Source organism: Eurypyga helias, unplaced genomic scaffold (genome assembly GCF_000690775.1).
Source record: "Eurypyga helias isolate BGI_N326 unplaced genomic scaffold, ASM69077v1 scaffold4446, whole genome shotgun sequence".
NCBI lineage: Eukaryota > Metazoa > Chordata > Aves > Eurypygiformes > Eurypygidae > Eurypyga > Eurypyga helias.
The window spans coordinates 52,217-54,277 of record NW_010258423.1 but is presented as its reverse complement, the minus strand read 5'-3'; the positions used below and the strand labels follow the sequence as shown (position 1 = coordinate 54,277).

The window sequence follows — 2,061 nt, the reverse complement described above, 5'->3', positions numbered from 1 at the left end:
GCTTCAAGACAACTCTAAGAGGCCAGCTGCAAAGTAAAATGGTTTGTCTTGAAATAAAAACAAATGAAAAAATCCATTTCACAGCAGTCTCCCCTTGGATGATAATTACTGAATTTAAGAAGATGTCCCACAGAAAATTCTCTGAAGGTATATTCCTTTACATTCTCTGTAGCTATTTGTGTTACTCTAAATTTTTTCTGTTCTTTTTTTTTTTTAATATATTTTTAGCACTTTTTTATGAGAGAGGCTAAGCAGTAATTAAGAAGTGCAGGATGAAAAGATGGCACAATCAGTGCTGGTACCGCCAGGACCTGACAGCTTCCGCTATTTCACAAGAGAATCACTTGCAGCTATTGAGCAGCGTGTCAATGAAGAAAAAGCTAAAAAATCCAAACAGGAACGCAAGGATGATGATGATGAAGATGGCCCAAAGCCAAATAGCGACTTGGAGGCAGGAAAGACACTGCCATTTATTTATGGTGACATACCTCCAGGAATGGTGTCCGAGCCCTTGGAAGACCTGGACCCATACTATATCAATAAAAAAGTGAGTGTGTTGTATATTTCTGTCAGACTTTAGGAAGATTAAAATACAAGGACCCCTCTCACAGACATAGTATTTTCAGTATTTTGGACCCAATCTTTAGCTATCATACATTCTTCTAGATTTCATTGACAGAAATTTCAGTTGTAAGAACAGAATAGTAATGAAAGTTTGTGGGACCTGGTTTGTTAGTAGAGATGCATTTAGCCTTATTTTAATATACCTGGCATTTTACTAAAATTTGTAACTTTCAGTGTGTTAGCCACAGGAGAGTTGAAGAAGTAGCACAGGGGTTATCTTTAGAATTATTACTTTATTAATTGCTGTATTATAGATGGGAAAAGAGCAGATTTTCACTATTAAACCCATCTCAGTGGTAGCTAGACAACTTCTCACTAGTTTTCTTCACTGTCATGTAGAAAACCTGAGTTGCATTCTCTTGTTACTGGGAAGATGATATCTTTGGCATATCTCAGAATTTGCCAAAGATCATCCTCTTCCATTTTGTACTCTCTGTAGGCATAATATATCCAGTTTAGATAGTCTGGGTGAAAAAATTTTCATATCCAGATTTATATTGTTCTATGATTGTTATCAAAGAGGAGGTGTTTAAAAGGGAGACGTAAGTAAAGAGGAGGTAGCAATTCCTCTTGGAGTTTCAACAGAATGTTATGTAAATTAAAAAAAATATTTTATAGAGGTGTTACTTTTTTAAAAAACTAAACCCATGTATTTTCTTTTTGTCTAAAATAATAGCAACAACTGTTGTGGCCAAGTACAAAAATGCTGAACTTTAGACTTTTGACCAGATGGCCTTGGGTTTCCTCCAGAATTCCAGTCCCTCAAATTTTGGCATCATATGTATTGCACCATCATTATTCTATCAGTAAAGTAGAAATTACCGATTTTTTTTTTTTTTTTTCCTCCTCATAAATTTTTTCTTGTGCTTTCTTTTCTTTCCTGTGGAAATTAGCTAGTGAATAAAAACAAGTGAATTTAAAAAAAAGAAATCATGAAAACAAACAAAAAAAAACCCTACATGAAAGACAAAGGAAGAAACCCCCCAAGAATTGTTAGGACTCAAACATGAACTAAGTAAAAAAGTACAAATTAAGATATTTCCTGCAGGAATTAGAGGGATGCCTTGTCACTAATATGTTGGAACAATAACTATATAGGCATACCATCATAAATTAAAGACACAGAACAGCTTTAAAAAAAAAAATCAGCTGTAGCATAAAATTTCATTACAGAATTTTTAAAACCGGGTGCTATGGAGAATTGTGAGTTGAATTTGAAAACAAAGTTTTCAATAAAATGTCATGTTCTGCTCCCTTTACTCAAATGATTTATGGTGTTGAAGTCTGGAAATAAGTCAAATTGAATTTGGGTCAAACTGCTGATCCCTTTGTTCTTTCCCAATTCTCCACTAGTAAACATCTAAATTCAGTGCTGGAAGTTCTAGTTTGTAAACTAAAAAGGAATTCTGTGATTAAGTGTGGATTTGAAAAAAAATA

The 2,061-nt window shown here is 33.9% G+C and overlaps 1 protein-coding gene across 1 annotated transcript in view; it reads left to right on the top strand.

Annotated features, from left to right (window-relative positions):
- Positions 1–226: 226 nt before the first annotated feature.
- Positions 227–2,061, top strand: part of LOC104511621 (sodium channel protein type 2 subunit alpha-like) — a gene marked incomplete at its 3' end in the record, with an annotated part of 54,048 nt that continues 52,213 nt past the window's right edge. The window contains 1 exon segment of the mRNA XM_010154311.1: positions 227–547. Within this exon segment, the coding sequence (XP_010152613.1) occupies positions 281–547 (267 nt within the window).